The sequence below is a fragment of the Chelonoidis abingdonii genome, chromosome 22 (assembly GCF_003597395.2).
Source record: "Chelonoidis abingdonii isolate Lonesome George chromosome 22, CheloAbing_2.0, whole genome shotgun sequence".
Classification (NCBI taxonomy): domain Eukaryota; kingdom Metazoa; phylum Chordata; order Testudines; family Testudinidae; genus Chelonoidis; species Chelonoidis abingdonii.
Window position 1 is genome coordinate 26,789,169 of NC_133790.1, and position 21,576 is coordinate 26,810,744.

Consider the following 21,576-nt stretch of genomic DNA (forward strand, 5'->3'; position numbering starts at 1 on the left):
AAATTTATTAAGCACGTTTGTTTGGTTATATTTCCCCCCCAAGGCTGGCTGCATTTTGCATTGCTCTGAGTGGTTTCTTTGCAAAGGGGGAAACCTAGCTGATAGGGCTTTAAAGGAAAAGAAGAATACAAATTAACCTTCCATTACTGCTGCAGTCAACCATGATAGAATGGGCCAGTTGCGTATATGATGACGTCTCTGAGTCCTATAGGTGCAAGCGCTGGTGAGATAGCAGCTATCGCCTTGAACTCTCTTTATTTTATTGGAGTATGGCTGGTAATAAACAGTAATATTTAATTTGTCTGAGACCACAAATCGGCTTCTAGCTGGAAGGCTCCTTCTCTATACAGTCCTATAGCGCTTGGGCTTGAGGTCCTTTTCTTAGATTATTGTTGTTGTTTTTTTTTCCAACCTGCAGAAGGAAATAAACGCGATTTATCTGCGTCGTTTTCAACTTTTCTTCAAGGTCCTTGAAAAAGCTAGTTTGGATTTGGAGAGGTGAGTGTTTCCATTGCAATATTAGAGCCTAAAGGCAGAAGCATTGCCCGGTGTTTGATCGTTATGTCCCACGTTGTGGATTGCACCTTAGACTAGATCATCGCACTTTGCATTTCTTTCCATTCATGCTACTTTGTTGTCCACTGGGAAACAACCATTCCATGGATGCAGCTTTCTAACTTTATTTTTTTTTTTAAATCTCAAATGTCACTAGCAGAATTCCATTTCTGATCCTCACTATTTGGAGATCATGTGCAATTCTGCGATTTTATAAACAAGCTGATAGTTACAAAATAGACAAGAGACCTGACATGGTGCCTCCAAGTTGCTTACCTGGAAACTTTCATTCAGAAAGCACTTGGGGGTTGCAGAAAGGCAGAAATGTCATTCTCTTTACTTAACAGCAACAGAGATTTGAGCTAATGAATTTTACAAGATAAACAGCAGGCATGTTCATGCTAAGGCCAAAGAAGCAGCTTGATTTATTCTGACATTTACAATATTTATGGGAAAATACTTTTTTTTGCATTGCTTTGCATATAATTTCCCTTTTAAAAATAATAAGAAAATAATATGTTATAATACCGGTCTCTAATTTGTTGGTTGTAACGGTAGGTTCAGCTATGCACATTTTAAAAATTTACTACTACTTTGCTGGTTCTTTTCAAGTTGCAATTAAACTGGAGGACACGTGAAGAGGTTTAAGCAGATGCCAAACTGCGCGCGCACACACACACACACACACACATTTTGCACAACGTTGTCTTATTCCCACTTCACCTCAAACTTTCATAGGAATCCAGAATTAGCACTCCAGGGGCTTGTTGGTGGAAGTCTGGGTCGATTGTTCAGCTTCTGTGAAACCCTGAAAGAAAGAAAAGAAAGAAAGAAAGAAAGAAAGAAGGTGGGCTGAGATCTAAACCATGCCATTTATTCCAACTCTTATCAAAAATACAACCCACCAATCTGGTTCTCTTCAGGCTGTAGAATGCGACAGGACGGCTGTTTACCCTGCGTTGACCTATTCAACTTTACCCTCAAAATAATACATTAAAAAGAGAGAGCGAGAGAGAAGGAAGATGCAGATAAAAACACATCCCCGCTTCTCAACTGACGGCTTGATTATTTTAATACAGCAGAGCCTCTGAGTCTTTGTATATATTTGCATCTCGCAGTGGAAGGGCTGGAGAATTCCTGCTCGTTTTGCAAAGGTGGGGTAGGGTGGGGTGGGGGGGTCAAGAGAGGAGGGGGGGGGAATCTATTTTGTAAAAGAGCTTTGATCTTTCTGCAGATACAATACAAAATGCTAGACACCCCCTGCATTCTGTGTTAGATCCATTTGGATTTAAGGCGGTTGAGTAACGAGGTGCCTTGGTTCCTTCTTTGCCCTGGGTATCCCTTTTATCCAGTCCGGCTTGGGCCAATGAGTCTCTTTTTCATATGTCAAAGCCCCCCAAGAGAACTAGAAAATATTGTTCGTGAGTTGGTTTAAAATATGAACCTATATATTCAGGGGTGTTTGGGGGACTGCTTGCTGGGGGGATGGGAGAGGGGTCGATGTATGGTTTGTGTTAGGGAAGCCAGCGGTTTCTTTGGGGGATTCACAAGCTTTGAAATTTCTCTCTGGTTGGGGAAGATGGATGGAGGAGGGAGGGAGTGGGGAAGGAGGCAGGGAGGGGGGGTTACTGGTGAGTTTGATGGTTGTCTTTGTGCCTTGTTCTTGTTTGCCTGCCAGAAAAATAGGCTGCGGTGGGGGGGGGGGTGTCGAGAGAGAGACTCGGAGCAGGATCAGAGCTGGTTGGACAGAAGATCTCAGCACTTTGAGAGCAAAGCTGAGCCCGACCCCACGTCACCGCACTTCGCTCGGCAGCTATTTCCTATGTGCAACGCGCTCTGCTCTCCAGAGAGAGGGGACTAGCCAGGATCACAAACCTGCTGGGGGAGGCTACTCCTGCTACACAGCGACCGCCCTCCCTCAACTTTTGGTTGCCGTCTCCCCCTCCTTCTTTCCCTCCCCCAGGTCCTTAGGAGGGGGCTGGGTGGGGGAGAATCCGGACCCGCCTGATGAGGCCGAGAAGGGAGGCTTTATCTCGGTCTCAAGATCCTTTCTGGTGCGTCTGACAACCTGGAAGTGTTTGGCGAGAAAGAGGGCCAGAGACAGTGTTGCACTGGAGAGCTTGTTTTCCCTCCAGCCTGTGCTTTAAAACAAAATAAAATGCGAGTCTGAACATAAATAAATTCAAGGACATGCAAAGCAGAAGCCTGATGCCACTCATTTCCATTGCAAGGGGGGGGAAGTACAGGAAATGCGTTGATTGCATGGAATTCAACAAGCAAGGTAACGGATCTTCCATTGCCCTGTCTGTCCGTCACTGTCTGTGTGTGTGTGTTGCGGGGGGAGACAGCGAGAGGGAAGTGCTGGCAGGGGGTCCTCGTTACACAGACAATCTTTCCCAAGGAATGCCAAGGCCTGTGGGTGGCGGTTTCCTCCCAGGTAACCTCCTGGGAATGGGGGGAAGAGAAACACAAATCAATGATGGAACAAAAGGAAATGGATTTCTTTTGCTGCTAACCCACTTCGGTGCTAGCTAACAGCGCAAGATGCATTTTTCATAGCGCGATCGAGGCCTGGTTCTGTCAAGCCCCATTTCCTGTGTGGCGCTCTTAAAGGGCGCGGGGGAGGTGATCTCAAATTGGGCTGAGTCGCTGTGGTTATTTTTCCAGCACCCCTTCCCATTTCTGCTTAATTATGTTTAAAACTGCGGACGTGTGGAGCTCGGGAAATTCCCCTCCGCAGCTGCCGCGGCTGCAGCCCGGGCTCTGGGCTCTTTGTTTTAATGAACCAACTTCGCCGGTTGCGGGGGAAGAATAGACACAGGCGCGCGAGAGAAGCCGATCGAAAATGGCTCAGGCAGGATGTCTGGAGCTGGTTGGGAAGCGGAGCGAAAACAGCAGCCCAGCGAATGGAGCCTTAAACGGTCCCTGGCTCTGGCGTGGCCAAGACAACACAGTTGCCATTAGCGTTCATGGCTGTTGAGTGGAGCCGTGAGCCATCGAATCCAGCAGTTGAGGCTCAACCCTTCTGCCCGACTCACGCAATTCTCACACACCTTCGCTGCACCCAGACCTCCCCCCCACTTCGTCCTTCAGCCACTTATTACAAACCATCTGCCTTGTGTGTTATGGGAAAGGAGTATTTGAATGAGTGGCGGGAGGGGGGCTGGAAGCGAGATTATTTTATAAAATGATCTTGGGAGAGGAAAGTGGCATGTGTCCCCCTTCGCTTTTTGTTTTAATTCGTCTTTTTCGCCCCCAAGCACCAGTGCAAACACATCACGTCACGTCTCAGTATTTAAAGGAGACTATAAGTGAGGATTCATCTTTAAAGAGGGCACTTGAAATACTGGGGGAGAAGGAAAGAGCTCCCGGAGAAGCAATTAATTTATTACGCTTAAAACACGTCACTTTCTCCACTTGACCTGGCTTTTCCAAACGGATCTGGTGCATTGTTTTAAAGGTATAAAATATTTAAAATGACACCAAAGCTCTGAATCCTTAAAAGAGAGAGAGAAAAAAAACGGGCAATTTAATCGCTTTTATCCCTCATTGCTGCCTAAAGGACAATTTAAATTTTTTTTTAGACATTCACTTTTTGTTAGTATTTGATTGAAGTTTTTCTCTCTGTTTAGTTTCTCGGATTTTGCATTTTCTGCTGTAACATTGTAGGTTAGATCAATGTCGCTGCAAGTGTAACTGACAGATACATTTAATTCATGAAATTATACAATGGCTTGATTTTATGTATTTATTCGTCACTTCTACTACAATGACACTACTTGATATTATCTATTAAAGGCGACTTCACACGTTGCCTGCACCTGAATGGAGAAGTCACTTTCATGGGAGAATGTTGATTGCTTCGCGGGTTTGCATTTGCAAAGGGACTTTATTTTTCTTTGCAAATGAGGTTTTATCATTTGCTTCCCGGCTCCGTGAGGGCAAAGCCCCCTTTGGAGGAGTTCAGTTCTCCCAAGGAATCATGTTAAGCAAGATCAGCTGTAGATGGCTCCATGAATGGGGCGCTAGTGTCAGAACAAAAGTCAAGGGTGGTCAGTTGCTCACCAGTCAGGCTTGTACATTTTCTTTAAAAAGGTGAAATCTGTGATGAGCTTATTAATTCCACTCTAGAGCGTCCCCCCCCCCAAAAAAACCCGGGTTCTTATCTCGTTTGGCCTTTCCAGATGTATTTAGCCTTCAGCTTGCTAGAAGGGCAGCTAACCTATATTGTTAATCTTTTCCTCGTGTGTGTGTGTGTGGGAGGGATGTGTTGATTAATAAAAGATCTGTTTCTGTGTGTGTGAGTGAGAGAGAGAGGTTTGATAAAAAATTTAACCTCCCCTGCGGACTGGAATAATAAGTCGAGTCTTCTCTTTGCCCCCACCGGTGAAAGGGTCCAATATTTTCTCTCCGAGCAGCTGAAGAGGAGCTGCTGCCAGAGGGCGTGCCGGGGGAGAAGTCGGTCTATATCTATAGGGCTCTCTATATATTTTCTTAAATGCCATCTTTGACTTATGTCTCTCTTATCTCCCCTCTCTGCTGTGTGCGCCTGCAGTGGGAGACGCAGCGAAGGAAGCTTGTAACATGGCGGATGCTGAAGAAGGCTTTGGGCTTCCCAACACGCCGGCTGATTCCGAGTCGAAAGAGCTTCAGTCTGAAACCAAACAAGAGAGTCAGCTAGGGGCCAGCAGCAAGTCGCCTTCCTCTCCCCAGGCAGCTTTCACCCAGCAGGTAAGCGGAGGAGAAGAGACATGACGAGAAACAGGCGCTGCTTGCGTTGTCTTTTTCCCTGCTTGGGTTTCTGTCGGATTGTGGCGGAGATTGGTCTGGGTTTCTGGGTCATTCTAGGCACACAGCGTCAAGTGTTGAGACTGAGCACCCGTGTCAGACCATACCAGCTCTGACAACTGTTAGTTATGGTGATCACAAGCAACCACCCATCTATATGCAAATAGACGCACACACAAATATACAAACATACAGACACAAAGATACACATATCTACTGAAACACACTCACTCATTCACAAACACAATGCACGCACATATACACAGCATATTTCAGCGTCTCCCTCCTTTCCCTGACCCTCCACCTCTCCCCCTTAACCTGGAGGCTTTGGGGAGCACTGCAGAAGTAACGTGCGCTCCCCGTGTGGCTGCGACGGGAGCCTCATCATTTCCCGTGAGACTCTCCAGAATGCCCCCGTCGGTGAACGGGTATTACCGTGTCTGCTCCGCCTTTGAACCGACCCATTTCCCATGCAAGTAGGCCAGGACGCCGGCGGCCCACTTAACGGATTGTTTAGCTCTTTTAAACTAGAGCCCACCGCAAGGATTTGGCTCGCGTGGACTAGAACAAACCATTGTTCGTCTAAACCCAGCCCATTGGATGCGGGGCCGTTTTCGTTAAGGCTGAGATTAAGCGACTATCCCCCCCCGCCCCCCTTTAAACGAAAACAGAGCACAACACGCCTGATGGCGTAGCCAGGCCGGGGAAAGTCTTGAATACGCTGTGAGTGTAGCTACGTTGTTTCATCTCAGGTACATTTACAGCTGGGAAATTAGGGTGTGATGAACAATAGAGGGGGGGAGAGATTCTAGCCTAAATCTGTCCTTATTCGGATCTTAACTGTGTGCAGGGGGCGCAAAAATCATATAGGAAGAAGCAGATTTAAAAAAAAATCATGAAATGCCACACGCTGATGATTTCTTTCGGCGTACTATCGCGCACACACACACACTTTAATTGTGTGACGGGGGGAACCGATTTTGAGGCCCGATCCTTCTTTCCTGGTGCAGTTTTCTTTTGGGGGGGGTGTTAAGACCCGCAGTTCTGTTGTCAATAGTGTATTGTTCTCGCCCTCCCATTGCAATCTCTATAAATATACCGGACTACAGTGTCGGCTGGTGCGAAGCATGGTCTGTGGTGGAGCTAGGGCCCATTTATCCCAGCAGAGGAACTGAAGCGTGCGGGGCACCTCTCTGGCTTTGCACGTGGCATTTTAGTCTCTTTCTTTCTTCGAGTCGCCTCTGCCCAGGATCACGTTCCTTCTAGTAAACTCGCGCACTGTCTTGCCCTAACGGCGCGTTCTATTTTGATGCAGTTGGCCCCGTGCCTATCTCTAGCCCCACATCAAAAGGCTGCAAACTTCTCCTACGAAAGCGGGTGCTGTGCAGAAATCCGTCTCCTCGCTGCAATGTTTTGCAGCAGCTTCTTTGAATTTTTTTTTTTCCTGGAGATTTCCCTTCAATGAATCATTCCTTTGCGCTGGTCTGGGAGTTACAGTCTTTTAATGTCCCGTCAGTTAGGACTATATAGAAAGCAGAAGCGCTCGGTGCTGACATGCCAAAGTTCAATCCCTCTTCTGGGTCTCCTGTTTCCCCCCAGCTCTTGGAAAGCTCGCAGTTCGTCCTCTCCTGTGTTCACTCATTAGCTTATTTCTTTGCAGGGCATGGAGGGGATCAAAGTGTTTTTACACGAACGAGAATTGTGGCTAAAATTTCACGAAGTGGGGACAGAAATGATTATAACAAAGGCTGGAAGGTAAGGATAATAAAATATCGCATGCTTCTAATTTTTAAAATGAATATATAGAGATAGATATTGTATACACAGATGTATATTATGTACACACAGATGCGCAGATGTTTATGTACATATTCGTGTGTATACAGAGACTGAAAAGAAACTTTTTATGAAGATCTCTCCTATGACACAATACACACACCCCCATTTGTCCATTTTTGTGTGCGTCATATGTATGACCCGTGTCGTGTGAGAGTCAAAAGTTCATTTAAAAATCACTCAATAATTAGGAGTGACCAAGGCCTTTTCACAAAACAGAATGAAAATAAACAGGAAGAACTAAACTAAGATTCTTGCCTAGCTGAAGCCACAGAAACGCTGAAGACGTTTTTCGATCGGTATTTGCAGGATTTTGAGTCGATCAGCGAGGAAGGCTGGTTGGAATATTTTCAGAGAGAGGCCTCAAGTACAGTGTATATTAAAAAGATTTGTTTCTTCTGGCTTCTTATTTAACCAGGACAGGGTTCTCCTTAATCCACTTCACTGGAGTATTTCCAAACTCATACTGGTTGCAATCAATTGGCTAAAATCGTGCATAGTTTCATGTGATACAACCCGGTGGACGATTTAATTTTTTTAAATATAAACCGTAGTGAAATATTTGATTTCTCTGCTTCTAGACATTTATTTTGGGTTCAGCTCTAGGCAAATACACACATGCAGAGACATCTCTCAGTGATTCTATTAAAAGTGCATATGATCCTGGGCTACTGTTTATATCTCTGTCTAGAATAACATAAGTTTTCAAATCCAAGTGGAGAGAGCGAGAGCGAGAGATCACTTCCATGTTTGGCTTGGTAAATCTAATCACTTTAAAAAAACCCCCACCAACCTCTTTTAAGTGCATTTGGTGCAATTTACCATTTCCCTGGATATTAATGCGCTGGGGCACCGAAAAGCCCCTTTTGCTGAAGAAACACTGAAATAAAAGTTAAGGAGAAGAAGAACTGGTGTTCGATTGAGGCTGAATATTGCCTAGCACCACGCAAATTCCCATCAGTTAACTCCGGGGAATCGAAATGTATTATTGTCCTTTTTATATTCAGTTGAACGTTCATGCCACAGTCATAGACAGGGGGTCGTTCGATACAGGAAAAAAGTCACCAGACAGAAAAATAGCAATAGTTCAAAATGCTAGTTACACTGCAAACAATCTAGACTCAAACCTGCTTTCTGTTCTGTTATACAGCGCTCGGTGCGGTCTCCCAAACTGTGCTTTAGGGAAGCAAAGACCTAGCTGCACAAAGTTGTGCAGTGGATAACAAACAGACCCGTCTAACGGCTCGGCTTGCCTCTGAACGTATCTATTGTTGAAAATATGGTATCGTTTTAAAAGGAGAATATTCCACAGATAAAGGGGCAGGATATAAACAAAGGGCTGGAGCTCTCTAGAGCCATTAGGGAGCACGGTTTGCATAGAGGAGAGTTGACCAAATTAATTGTCCTACTGAGAAAAGGGAAAGGAGCAAAGAGCCTCTAGACTCTAATGCTGTGAAATGACCAGCGCATCGACTTGTTTCAAAATGCCAGGAATAAGTTGCCTTGCAAAGGATCAGAGTATACAGAGCAGTGAAGAGAAAAATAAAACACCTGGCATAAAATTCCAGTAGAGGCGTGGAGAAGAGTCTCACGTGGGGAGCAATGAAGAATATTTACAACATGGAGCTTCTATAGAAGAAATTGCATGTATCACCCCACAATAAACCAAATCGTTTTAGCTATTTATGTAACACTTTATTTTTATCATTGTATAAATTATATGTTTATGTCATAGTTTTTAGTTCTATATTTAGGGATAAAGCTATATTCCATTGTTCAGGTCTTTTTTCTTTTCCTGCAATATATTAAGTACCCGTTTTTGCTATTTTTGATCAGTAACTTTGCTTTGTAGAGCTTTCTTTTCTCTGTTTTCAAATCACTCAGTCTGAACTAATAAATAGGCTTGATTTCATATTGCAAAGATGTGACAGCAAATATTTCAGAAATAAGGAAGTTTAAGGTTTTCTTTAAATTCAAGAATACAGTTTCATATGCCTATCTCTGAACACTGGGAAAGCTCAAACCAAAATAATATTGCTTGTAGTCAGTTGCTTGGAGTAAAGGACAATATTTCTAAAAGTCACATTTTCAAGGGTGTTTGCATGTTTCAAAATATTTGTCAAGTGTGTTTGTGTATATTTGTGTACACATATCCTATGTATGTGTGTATATAACATTTCATACATGTGCACACAAATATATGTACAAACATGAGTTTTATTAAAAGGCCAAGATTTTAGCCAAAAAAAAATCCACCAAATAATGGCTCATACTTATATAAGGGTAATTTATTCTTTGTAGGGATATAAATATAACGATCCCTGAAAGAGATTATATAATCTTGTATTGTAAAAGAATGAAGAATTGAACTACTGGATTGATCACAGACAAAAAGAAGAGTTAAAAAGAAACAAAAAACAACCCTAGTAACTTTCATTAATTATTTTGCCTGAGATAGGAACTATAACGGCGGAGCAACACCCACAGAAAGAAAAAAGTCCCGCTTGCACCATAAAAGGAAAGTTTGTTTTGTGTGTCTGTGTTTGGAGGATGCGAAATGGTTTCTCGTTTAATATCGCTGAGTTACCCTAGTGTATAATTCCCTCACCATTGCCTGTCTCTATATTTATGTGTATTTGTTTATTTTTTTAGGCGTATGTTCCCCAGTTACAAAGTGAAGGTCACTGGACTCAATCCAAAAACCAAGTACATACTGCTTATGGATATTGTACCAGCTGATGATCACAGATACAAATTTGCAGATAATAAATGGTATGCATGCATGGGGGGAAGGGAGAGGTGCAGAGATAGGAGGGGATCTTTGGGTCTGGCTTGCACAGTTAGCAAAACCGAGTTCAAATGGGTTGAAAAATACCCTTTAGCTGTCAGCGGGTGCTATTCATAAGCTACAAAGAAAGAAATGTTAGGTGTGTATGTGTGTGTGTGTGTGTGGGGGGGGTTTGCAGACTATCCCGAAATAATTTGCCAGCCAAACTCTTTAAGGGGGGGACACGCACAACATTTTAATTAGCGAATAACTTTAATCCTGTTGGACCCTATTGGTTATCGTGGGGCCAACAACTTAATTGCGTTTGAGAGAGAAAATCGCCACGAAGGTAAATGTTAAGAATTGCCACGTTTGGTATGTAGGAAGAGGGGACAAAGGGGTTAAATGGGAAGGGAGGGGGGAGGAGGGAGAATCCAACGGAAAACGTATCAAAAAATCTCAATTCATTTCCAGAGCAGCGTGTGTTCGTGTCTCCTTCCCCTTCCAAAATACATGATGCGACCGTCCAGCGGCCCCTTCCTCTGAACTAGCCCAAAGGCGGTAGCTAGACAGACAGCCCCTTTTCCATCGTCCTCAGCCCCATCTTTCACGCACGTCCCGTGGCTGTGAGCATGGTGTGCAGGCCTGACGCGGGTCCCGAGGGCTAAGCTGGCTTTGTGTCCCTTTGGTTTAGGTCAGTGACAGGGAAGGCAGAGCCGGCCATGCCAGGCAGGCTCTACGTCCACCCAGACTCACCCGCTACCGGGGCGCACTGGATGAGGCAGTTAGTTTCTTTTCAAAAACTCAAGCTCACCAACAACCACCTTGACCCGTTCGGACATGTAAGTACCTTCTCGAGGAGGCGCCCTCCTCTTTCTGTTACCGAGTCCTCGCTCCGGAGGGAGCCCAAACCCTAGGGGCAATCAGCCTAAACCTGCTTTCCGCCCTGAACTCCGCTGGGCAAAGCCTGGTGCAAAATCATTGCAACAAACGTCTTTCAGCTCGGGGCATAGACACTTGCTGCGCGTGGTGGGGGTGGCTTGTTGTCCAGCGCAGGGTCCGGGAGCTAATATTCAGGCTGATTTTTGGTGGGGAGGAAAGGGGACTCGTTTGTTATTTTTGTGGCATCTCTGCTTGTCCCAGATGAAATGAAAAGTCAAGGGGGGACGGGGAGAAGCTGGAGCAGGATTGACGTTTAATACGAATAACGTGTTGGTATTAATTTCACTCAATGGCTTTCGATGGCTGCTGCTGGTTGACAAAGTCCTAGGACGGATGTCACCAGTTGGCTATAATTGAGCTGTTACTCCGCACGTTGCGTTTTCAGACATTCCTGTAAGACATATGGTGGGGCGAGCGGGGGGGATGCTTGGTGAAATATAAAACAGGAGCCATCTCTCTGTGCAACGTGGTAAATTGCTGGATCTGGGCTGAGGTTGTCCCAGGAACTTGGCAGCTGTAGCGGGACACTACAAAGCGCAGACTTCAGGCCTGTTTAGAGAACCAGTAGAATGTCATTCGTAGGACAAGGAAAACCTTAAGAAATCCTATATGGGCCAGTTGCAAAGCCTAAGAGGCTGTAGTGTAAGGGGATAATGCAACGGGGAAAGACAGGCAATGGAACTAATTAGCCTTTAACATAAACAGCATGGTACTTTTTGTATCCATGTATGAAGCAAAAAATTCATGTTCACATACACACCCCTTCCCCCTCCCATCCTACATCAGAGCAGCTGACTGGCGTAGATAACCTGCAGAAGTCCTCTTTTTAGGGTTCTCTCTCGCCCCAGAAATATGACACAAGAACCGCTCTCTGGCCGTGTTTTCATTGGCAAGCATGTTAGCCTCTGTCCGCACTTTGCGCTGTGTTGCCGGTATTGTTCGTGTTGAACATTTGCAAGGAGTGTCGGCCCGGGGAAGTCGAGGTCATTCCCAGGGTTGTAAGTTGGGAGATGTCTTCTCTTGTCGGGCAGGGGGAGAGTGGAGACATCCGAACTCATGTTCATTCTCAACGTTCTGGGAAATTGGGTATTTACCTGTATGGACCGGGGAGTTGCTTATGCAGGTTCGTACCTTGACAGTATTAGAAACAGGCAGGCGGGCCTTTTACTTCAGTGAGTAACTGTTCAGCTACCTGGCGTTAACCTCACGTGGCGCCTTGGCGCTTTAAAACCTACTTGCTGCCTCCGTGAATTGGGGTAAAGGTAAAAATCAGGCGTGATTGTTCAAGGAAATACGAGGTAACGTGTTTTGTGGGCTCCGATTCAAAATAGAACGAGGCTCAAAAGAAAAAAAAAGACCCCCCAGCTAGCGCTTGGTACACAAACAATTTGTGCAAGCCCTAGATGCGTAGGGCCAGGCGCGAAAAGGCGTGTGGGAATTGCAAAGCCAGGCCCAGTCATTTTTCAAAGGCTTCCTTTGAACAAAAACATTTATAGTTAGACAAGAGCGTATGAATCAAGAGCCCCGGTGCCCAGTTTCCAAGGGTGTATTTTCCAGTCTCATTTCAACACTTTGATTCTCTTAAAAACAACAAAGCTTGTGCCATGAAATCCACAGACACGTGGCCTCCACTGATGGAATGAATCCTCCATGTGGCCTGCTGGTGCACAGGGCTAGTACAATGAAGTGTGTGTGGGGGGGTGGATGCCAGATCCCAACCTAATCTAATCCCCCTTCCGCCTCTTGATCGTCCTGGGGTTTATCTATCCCTCCCCCAGCTCCCCAAAACAGGGTCCAGGCTGTCCTTGTGGTTCTTCATTCAGCACGAGTGGAGAAACGTCCCTTCCAGGAACTGAGATCCCTGCCCAAACTCCGGGTGAGGGGGAATAATTAGTGCCAAGCCGATCTTGTCCTGTGGTTGGAGGTTAAGACTCCTACCAACAACTCCCCCTTCGAAACTCTCCCGCCCCAAGGGCCGAGGCTTCAAAGAAAGTTGTAGGGAAGGAAGGGGGCGGCGGGTGGCCGAGGCGAGATGCCCCTGGAAGGAAGAGGCCAGCAGCCATTTTACGCCCCGCGGTGAGCAGGCGGCGATATGAAAAAGTCTCTTTAACCAACCCTAAGGCCGTGCTGAACACTAGGCACTTCAGAGGAGAAGCGGCACCAGCGGTCCCTCAATTAGAGTCGCTGTAATGAAATTAAAAATCATTAGATCGTTGACCGTTGATGTCCACGACTTACCGGGATGTCAAAGCAATTTGGCCAAAGCCCCAGGATGAGGGGGCATGGCAGGCAGAGATGACTTGCAGGGGCCGCGGCCGGCGGGACAGACTGTGTCTGTCTGTCGCCGAGGTTCGCAGCAGTCATTATCATTGCAGACAGCGAGCCAAGGGAGGGTAAAGGGGAGTGGGTGGGAATCTTTTCTTGCAGGATTAATCCCAGTTGAATGCCAAGCTTTGGACAGAGACAGGGTCTGGTTTTATGGTGAGCACCAGCGCTGGCGACCAGAGAAGTTTATGCAAAGGTGGGTGGCTGGGTTAGAAAAATCATTCAGGTCCCTTCGGCTAGGGTGAGCCATTAAGGAGCATGTTTAGCTCTCGGAGAAAAATCAGGGCGAAGGCTGAACCTGGAACGGGGGCCAGATTAGCATCGCTGTGTATCCAAACGAGGAGCTCTGCTTTCTTATTTTGACATTTGTTAACGGCGAGGCCAACTATTGATTTTATAGCTAGAAACAGTTGGGAAAATGGCGATCCCCCCCCGCCTCGCCCGAGATTGTTCTTGGAAAAAGTTCGTGGATCTTTCGGGACAAAAAAAAAATTCCTCCAAGTATTTTTGAAAATAGTCTTTATAAAGAGCTTTGGAAACATTTTGGCAATTCAAACCATTTCCGATAGCTCTAAACTTTTAGCTTTTAAAAAGTGGACAAGTTTTAAAAGGGGGCAAAGAAACAGACATTTCAGGGGAGAGGCAAGTGCTACCTTCAGGCTGTTGGCTTAAAAACAATGACTGACACACTCTCTCTCTCTCAGTTGTGAGGGAAGCTGTTCCCCTTGCACAGTCATTTCGACCAGTGCTAAATAGTCCCCTTCAGAGTCATCACTAATGCAGCTTCATCCTTGACGAAGGCACTTGAGGGAAATCCAGTGTAGTTTTTATCACGCCACCTGGGTCTTCATTTCAGGCTTTCCCACAATCCGAGCAATGACTAAATTTAGGAGCCCCAGGAATTCTAGCGTGTAATTTCTGATGGGTCGGATTTCCTTTCGTACTCAACCCCACCCACAATAAATGCGACTAGCCCAGCATTAACTGTAATGCTTAGGCAGTCAAAATAAAACAGGAGACTAACCCTTCCACTGAGACATAGGACCAGCGAGCCAAATGCTGCAATTGAAGGTCATTACATTGCACCCGGGAGAACTGTTGGCCCAGTGGCTTTTATTAAATGTAAATATGTATGTTAGAGCCAGGCATACACGTGTCCCTTAAGTTCTCTAAAGTTATGTTATTGCAAGATCGTGTTTAGCGAGGAACCTGATTTATGGCCAGGCTGGTTGTGGATTCCTTGTTGAGATGAATGTTATATTCCTGTTGGAACATATTCCCACTGCTCATTTCTGTTTCCCGTGTCAAGGGGCTGGCCTGCAATAGAGGAGAAGATTTGCCTTGTTCCCCCCCAAAAAGTTTAGCTATTTCTACTCTTTGGGAGATCCATAAAGATGCAACCCCCCTACATTTTAAAGGGACGTGAAGTCTATGAATGATAAAGCCATCTCACTTGGGATTTCCTCAGGCGCTCCTTTCCCAAGCGAAGCCCCCCACCCCCCAGCTCTGTCAGAGGGATCTTGGCCTGAGGAAACAGTGATGCTTGACACCCCCCCACCCTTGTGTGTCTCTTTCTTTTCAAGATCATACTGAACTCCATGCACAAATATCAGCCCAGGCTCCATATCGTGAAAGCGGACGAGAATAACGGATTCGGCTCCAAAAACACCGCCTTCTGCACCCATGTCTTTCCGGAGACGGCCTTCATCGCCGTGACTTCCTACCAAAACCACAAGGTAAGGGCGGCGGGGGGGACGAGGAGCCACTCAACGTGGAAGAGGCTTCCCCACTAACATAGGCACCATTTTCCTCCCCAACCCAATCACACAGAGACCCCTTCTGTATTTCCACAGCAGGAGCCGAGAGGGTTTGCACTATTCACGGGGGGTTATTCCTGGCGTGTCAGGGAGACGGGGTAAAGATGGGATTTAGCGCAAGCCGGGGGGAGGGCGGAAGTTAGTTGAACAGGAGGGTTTGCTCAGAGGTAAGTTTGGTTTGGTTGGTAAGGGTGCGCTCAGAGGACCAACCAAGGAAGGGGGTTCTCTCTCTCTTTCCTCCCCCCACCCCAGCAATCTGTCAGAGCCTTGTCATCTGGCGTTGAAGCAGGCAGCCCGAGCGGTATCTTTCGCAGTTCGGTTTTATACCCCAGTCTGGTTGCGTTTGATCCCTAAGAATGGGTCCTCACTGGCAAACTCTTCAAAAGCTCTCAAGGGAGTTGCGTGACTTGTCCAGCCTCCCAGAGCTCTCCGGGGTGTATCTAAGTTTCGTAAGGAAGTCGGGTTGGAAGAAGAGATCCAGAGAATCACTATAAAGGCGTGGATAAAATAACGCCTTGCCTTATTTTTCTGCGCAAGAAATCCCTGAGAGGGCTGGCTGTTCGTGTAGCGGTCTCTATACGAGTATATCGACCCCCACACACATATACAGTCACACACTGGCACAGCATGTATACAGACGTTTTTATGCTTGTGAAACCTGCATAGAACTTTTATGAGCTAGACACACTTTGTGTGTCTCCTATTGGCTCGCCCGGAGGACGCAGTATCCGAGCTTTGGGGCGTGGTATTATTTCGACTAAAAGTGTCCGCCTGACGGTTTGTAGTAAAAGCGACCCAGCCCTGGTTTTTTGCCTTTAAACTCTTTTTTTGGGGGAGCGGGGGAGAGAAGAGAGAGACTACTCTCGACAAAACCGCTTTTCCAGCGGTGGCAAATCGCACGTGTCTCCCTCTGGTGAAGTGGCCCTAGCTGTATGATAGCAAGAAAAAAGAACGGAAGGTATTAAAAAACGGGGTGATAGAAGGTGAAACAGATCAAAGATAAATGGGGGTGGGGTTGGTTAAATTTCCTGAATAGCAAGCAGGTGAGACTACTTATAGAAGACCTGATAGGTGCGTGGATCTTTTAACTGGAGCCAGATAATCCTTAATTATTAATGCAAATATAAACTTGTGGCGAGAGAGCAGGATTAGACTAGAGGCAAACAGATGATTTTCAAAGTACCGAGGTCATTTTAAGGTAAAATTGAATTTTAATCATTTTTTTAAAAAAAAAATCCTCCATAAACTGTTTATAAGTCAGGGCGAGGGGTTTTAATTACACTGCTGGACGTGTAGAATGGTTTCGTTGTGTTTAAAAAGGTTAAATCATGTGGTTAATTTCAAACCAAGAACGTGTCACTTTAATACTCCAGATAAATTATGGATGTTTTCCTGGGGATGTGGCTATGAAACGCCTGGACCACTTTAAACAGGTTTCACTTTCTCAGTCTCATCGGTATCTCCATCAACCCACTAGATACCAAAACAGAGATACGGTTGTGACGCAACAGCATCTCACGGGCACTAGTGAGAAGAAAATAGCTCCAAGCCGTTTAAAACAGGAGATGTTGGCACTGACAGAACACTGCTAGCAGACTGAAGCTACATTGAGTCTTAGCCAATTTATGGTTTAAATTATAACCCCACTATGGATGCTATAAAATCTGGTTTAACTTCTGGTTGACGGGTTCATCTATGTTTTTATAGATCTCTCTATATAAAATACAATTTATGGTAATAAAAAGGACAGAAAAAACCCTTTAAAATTGATTTCTTATAGGAAATCAAACTCCGCATTTGAGGTCCTAGAATTTACCTGCTCTTTGTAGGGGCAAGGAGCGTCTTGTGAGCAGACACCAACACAATCCTCATATGCGGGTAAACTTCCATAGAGAGGGAGGCATCTGTGTTTGGTTGATAAGACACGATCTGTGTATTTGCCAGTCTGGAAACACATACAAATGGGTGGATCCCCTTTCTGCAGCCCCACGAATTCATCCAAGCGTTCAGGAACAACTAAATAGCTCTCAGCCCAGGATAAAGACCCAATTGAGAAATTATATAACTCTAATGATCTACACGAAATGGCATCTCCCTCCAGGGAAGGGAGTCAAGTTTGCCCAGTTGCAATAAGAGCCAGTTTTCCCGAACCCCCGCACTAGCTGATATTTTAGTGTTTTCTGTGTGACCGAGGAGTGAAATAGCTTCACAGGATTCATATTACTCTAGTGAGGAAAAGAAAAACTCTGAAAACGTGGGTCTATTTCATTCACAGCGGGGACTGATTTCCCTTACGGATGAGACGCGAATTGTGCAAAAGATATTTTCATGGCACAATGGTGAATAGTTTTATTCTCAACCTAGGTATTTGTTCACAGGCCCACCCGTCTGTCTAGTTTACGCATATGTACGTGTGTACTGGTGTGACGTGTGTGTGTGTGTCACACACACCGATGTTGCAAATGAATTCCAGTATTAGTTGCAAACGGCTTGTGTTGAGCCTTGATTCTTTTCGCTGTGCAGCGAGATGCATATCGGAGTCAGCGTGCTTATATAGGCTATCGAAAGACCCAACTGATTTATTTCCCTTGCATCGCTGCATTCCCCCTGTTGGATGCGGTGTTTATTTCCCCTGATATTTTAGGCAGCCAGAAAAGATATTTAAACAAACTCGATCTCCCCCTCCCCAGCCCCATCAAGGGAGGGTGAAGCCATGAAGAAAGTTTGTCAGGTTTTCAGTGCAGCTGTCAGCAGCTCAGAGAAGACCCCCCCCGCAACTCCTACCCTCACCCCACAAACATTTACCGTTAAACTAGGTCACATGCCATTTCATTTCCTTGCCGTTTGCACAATGGACGCATGCAATCAGGTTGATACCCAAATATTAAACTTCCCCTGCAGTTAAGGACTCTTTTTCTGCAGCTTAAATCATTGCGTTACTCGCTGGTATTTATTAGGTACTAGCTTTCTGGTTAGGACCAGGAAATGAACCCTAATAGACAGAAATAATTAAAGTTCTGCTCTCGTGAGGGTTCTTTCCAAAGCAAGAATTCACAATTATTCTCATTAATTTTTACAACCTACTGCCCCCCCCCCAGCTGGACCTGGGCTTTAGATTGCTCCCCCCTCCTCAGGAAATCCTGTTTTAATGCTTATTTTTTGGTAGGTTATTTAACGTGCTTTATAGCACAGATCCTTTAGAGTACAGCACTAGGAAAGAACAGCCCTAGCTAAAAAGACGCACATCCCCAGATGTGCTACAGTGCACAGAGATGTGCAGAGGACTATGCACAAGCAAACATTGTAACAGCACATATTCACACGTCATTACAGATCTGTGTCAAACGTGTCATAAGGGTTGATACATTTTCACTTGTACGTATACACACGTATTACTCAAAAACCTCTATTAAAAGAGCACTGCAATCTTAATGAAGTCAAGCACTCAGCAGCTAGGAAACCCAGTATGACGGTTGCCTGGGCAATATTAATTTGGCCTCCATGTGTATGCATTGTACAGTCTCCAATTGCATGATCACATGCTATTTTTTCACCAGGCCTCTGCCTCTTTCAGCACACGATGTCTGGGGCTCAATTTTGATCAGCTATTCAATATTTTATTTCATACCAATTGTTTGGTATATGGCCTCAGGCCTTATTTTAATGCGCATTGCTCACACCTAGCGCTGAAGACAGAGTTACTGCTTTTCCTCAGTGAGTCTATGACACTCACCACTGTAGTATCTTCACAACACCCATGTGAGGTGAAGGATTTGTATTATCCATTTTTCAGATCAGGACTGGAGGCAGGCAGGCAGGCAGAGAGGCTCACTGACTTTGGACACCCGATTTGAAATGCCCGGGACCTGGTTTTTCAGAGTGCTTAGCATTAGAGCATTTTATATGTTCAAAGCTCAGCAATTCTGCACATCAACCCCAGAGAGTCAAGTCAGGCACCCAGAAAGTGAGGAACACACACTTAGTGATCACTTGTAAGTGACATGCCCAGCACCGCATAGGAACTCTGTGGCAGAGGCAGGGATAAAATCCAGCTCCCCAGGGCAGCGTTCAACCACCTTAACTGGGAGATCATCCTTACGCTTCTTGCAAACTCTTGCCTCCTTTACTACCTACCTTTCAACTTCTGCTACAAATGAGACAGGGGTCCTACAGATGTCAGCCTCCTTTCTTTCACAACCCTGATTCATCCCCAGAGCGCCACACATCCTGTGTACTCTGAACAAGGCAAGGAAAAGAGCATGTGACCGTACAGTTCATCAGCAAGCTTGAAGCCTTTAGCTCCACCTCACAGACCTCTGCCACTTGAGCTAATGGAGTAACTGATAGCAGTAGTAGGTTATCATCCTCTATAGGGACCAACGCTAGAAGAGGATGACCCATTTTACCAGCAGGTTTCACAGATATTTTCCAACAGCAGAGGAATGGTGAGCCTTAAATCTTTGGTTCCATTTTGGGCTTTGCCACATCCCCTCCAACATGTCCCAGTCCTGTCTCTTCCCCACTTCTGGTTCCTTATCCTGGGCTTCTCACCCACCTACTCCCAGGTCTCCTCTCCTCAGGTTACTCATCCCAGTCTCCTTGCTCTGCCAGTCCCAGTTCCCACCTCCCACTACAATAACTTGTCCCCAGATTCCTTGCCCAGTCTATCCCAGTTCTTCTGTCCTGGCTCCTCATCCTGTGTCTCTCCCCCATCCCCCAGTTCTTGTTTCCCACCTGGTTCTTCATCCAATCACTGTGTTCCTTCCAGTCTGTCCCCAGATCCTTGTCTAGTCATCCCCATTCCTGGCTGTTTGTCCCAATCTCCTTGCCCAGCTAGTATCAGTTGCTTTTCCACACCCCAAGTTCTTGTCAGGTCTTTCTCCCCTCCCTCTGCAACCCCCACCACCTAACTAGTTCCTAGTCCCAGGCTCCTTGTCCAACCAATCCAAGTCCTCATCTCATTTCTCTCACTAGCTCCCAGCCCCAGTCTTCTTGTCCAGCCAGTCTCAGTCTTTCACTCCCTTCCATTCTAGGGTCACCAGATTCCTTATCCCAATACAGTTCTCTCCCTCCCGCAGGTCTAGGATTTGTTCTTTCTGCATTCAAATCAGCTTCCTCTTCATGCTGCCTGGGCACCAGCAGGGGTGTCACTGAGAGCACAGGAAAGACAGGCATCCCTGTCTGCAGTTCCAGTACCCAGCCCCACCCTGACCTGGAGCAGTTGTGAACAGCCATTACAGGGAGAGTCCAGTTCAGCCCCTGTAATTCTGGACTGGAAAATACTCAGGGCAAGTCTACATTGCAAAATTAAGTCGATCTAAGTTACTCCAACGTACAGCCACCGCAATAATTAAATTGCTCTTGCATGTCCACATTAGACTTCGTGTTGGAGATGCACGTCCTCTCCAGGAGCTCTTGCACCGATTTAGCTCTCAGTGTGGGGTACTGGGGGACAGCTTCTGAAAGCCAGCAACAGTCAATGTAATCAACGCAATGGCTTGCGCTGACACTGTTGACTTAACTACATCGACTGAAGCGCTGTGCTTCTCACAGAGGTGGAGTTAAGTCAAGTCAGGGGAGTGGGCAAGTTACATTGGTGGGAGCTACATTTTAGTATAGATACTTAGAGTTAGCCTGGATGAAGTATTGTCAATGAAGACAGACTTCAGATTTGAGCTGTTAAATTGAAAAGTCTCTAATGAATGTGTGCAAATGGCATTTTTTCCCCAAAGGATTATAACTGGACCAAGTTGGGGCAGATTTTCAGAGGGACAGAAGAAGGCATCTTCCTGTCAAAGGATGCCCCCTTGCAAAATTTTGAGATCCTGCTCCAAAATACAGGGAGGCTAGCATTTCAGAGAAAAGAAAGATCACCAGATTTTTTTTGTTGGATGGACAAAAAAAAATTATCCCCAGCTTTGTTTTAAAAAATGTCTGCATTCTGTTGCCTCAAACAAAAAAATAATTAAAAAAAAAAATCAGCCAGAGGAAGACAGTGGCATGGAAAATGTCAGTTCTAATGGTTAAAGTTAAAAGCAACTGAAAATAGAGTTTTATAATGGGAAGTGCTGGGCAACCTTAATAGGCGGCACTACCAGCACATAACACAATGATCTAAAACTGTAGATGTATAAATCTAAATGTTTCCATATACTGCCATTCTCTCTCAAATGTCAGATACATTAAATGTTATAATTATGGACAGGTTTAAAAGTGACCCTTTATATGCAAGCTCCTTCCATATACTCTGTTCAGAAGCACTTTGTACCCAGTTTATCATAATAGAGAAGCGGTAAAGCAAAGATGAATCTATAGGTCAGGTGAGAACTTTGACAACAGTTTCCTTCAGTTAACCCCTGGCCCCACCCACAGTAGTACAATATTTAAAGCCCTCTATTTTTATGGCATCCATATTGTATAATACTGCCCTTGGCATTCTGTTTGACTTTATAGGAGTTACCGTTACTTAAAAAAAAATGTAATTGACTCACTTAGAAAGTGAAAAAAAAAACAACCTCTCAAGGTCAGTGGCAATTAGACAGTGTC

The 21,576-nt window shown here is 45.5% G+C and overlaps 1 protein-coding gene across 1 annotated transcript in view; it reads left to right on the forward strand.

Annotated features, from left to right (window-relative positions):
- Nucleotides 1–2,255: 2,255 nt before the first annotated feature.
- Nucleotides 2,256–21,576, forward strand: part of TBX5 (T-box transcription factor 5) — a 47,028-nt gene continuing 27,707 nt past the window's right edge. The window contains exons 1-6 of the mRNA XM_032800002.2: nt 2,256–2,836; nt 5,111–5,286; nt 7,004–7,098; nt 9,832–9,951; nt 10,641–10,788; nt 14,797–14,949. Of these exons, the coding sequence (XP_032655893.1) occupies nt 2,746–2,836; nt 5,111–5,286; nt 7,004–7,098; nt 9,832–9,951; nt 10,641–10,788; nt 14,797–14,949 (783 nt within the window). The 5' untranslated portion in view covers nt 2,256–2,745. The remainder of the gene's footprint in view (nt 2,837–5,110; nt 5,287–7,003; nt 7,099–9,831; nt 9,952–10,640; nt 10,789–14,796; nt 14,950–21,576) is intronic.